The sequence below is a fragment of the Cariama cristata genome, unplaced genomic scaffold (genome assembly GCF_000690535.1).
Source record: "Cariama cristata isolate BGI_N322 unplaced genomic scaffold, ASM69053v1 scaffold15224, whole genome shotgun sequence".
NCBI classification, from domain to species: Eukaryota; Metazoa; Chordata; class Aves; order Cariamiformes; family Cariamidae; genus Cariama; species Cariama cristata.
Window position 1 is genome coordinate 7,168 of NW_009613613.1, and position 236 is coordinate 7,403.

The 236-nt window shown below is 62.3% G+C and overlaps 1 protein-coding gene across 1 annotated transcript in view; it reads left to right on the top strand.

Annotated features, from left to right (window-relative positions):
- LOC104160857 (dapper homolog 1-like) overlaps positions 1–236 on the top strand; it is a gene marked incomplete at its 5' end in the record, with an annotated part of 6,368 nt that overhangs the window by 5,659 nt on the left and 473 nt on the right. Inside the window, 1 exon segment of the mRNA XM_009699099.1 lies at positions 3–235. Coding sequence (XP_009697401.1) covers positions 3–235 — 233 coding nt within the window.

Sequence of the window (236 nt, forward strand, 5' to 3'; positions counted from 1 at the left end):
AGGTTGTGGTGGCCAAGCCTAAACACAAGCGGGCCGACTACCGCCGGTGGAAGTCATCGGCGGAGATTTCCTACGAGGAGGCCCTACGGAGGGCAAGGAGGAACCGGCGGGAAGGCGCAGGGGTCTACTCGCAAGTCCCCCTGCCCTACGTCAGCCCGTACGCCTATGTGGCCAGCGACTCAGAGTACTCAGCGGAGTGTGAATCCTTGTTCCACTCCACTGTGGTGGACACGAGC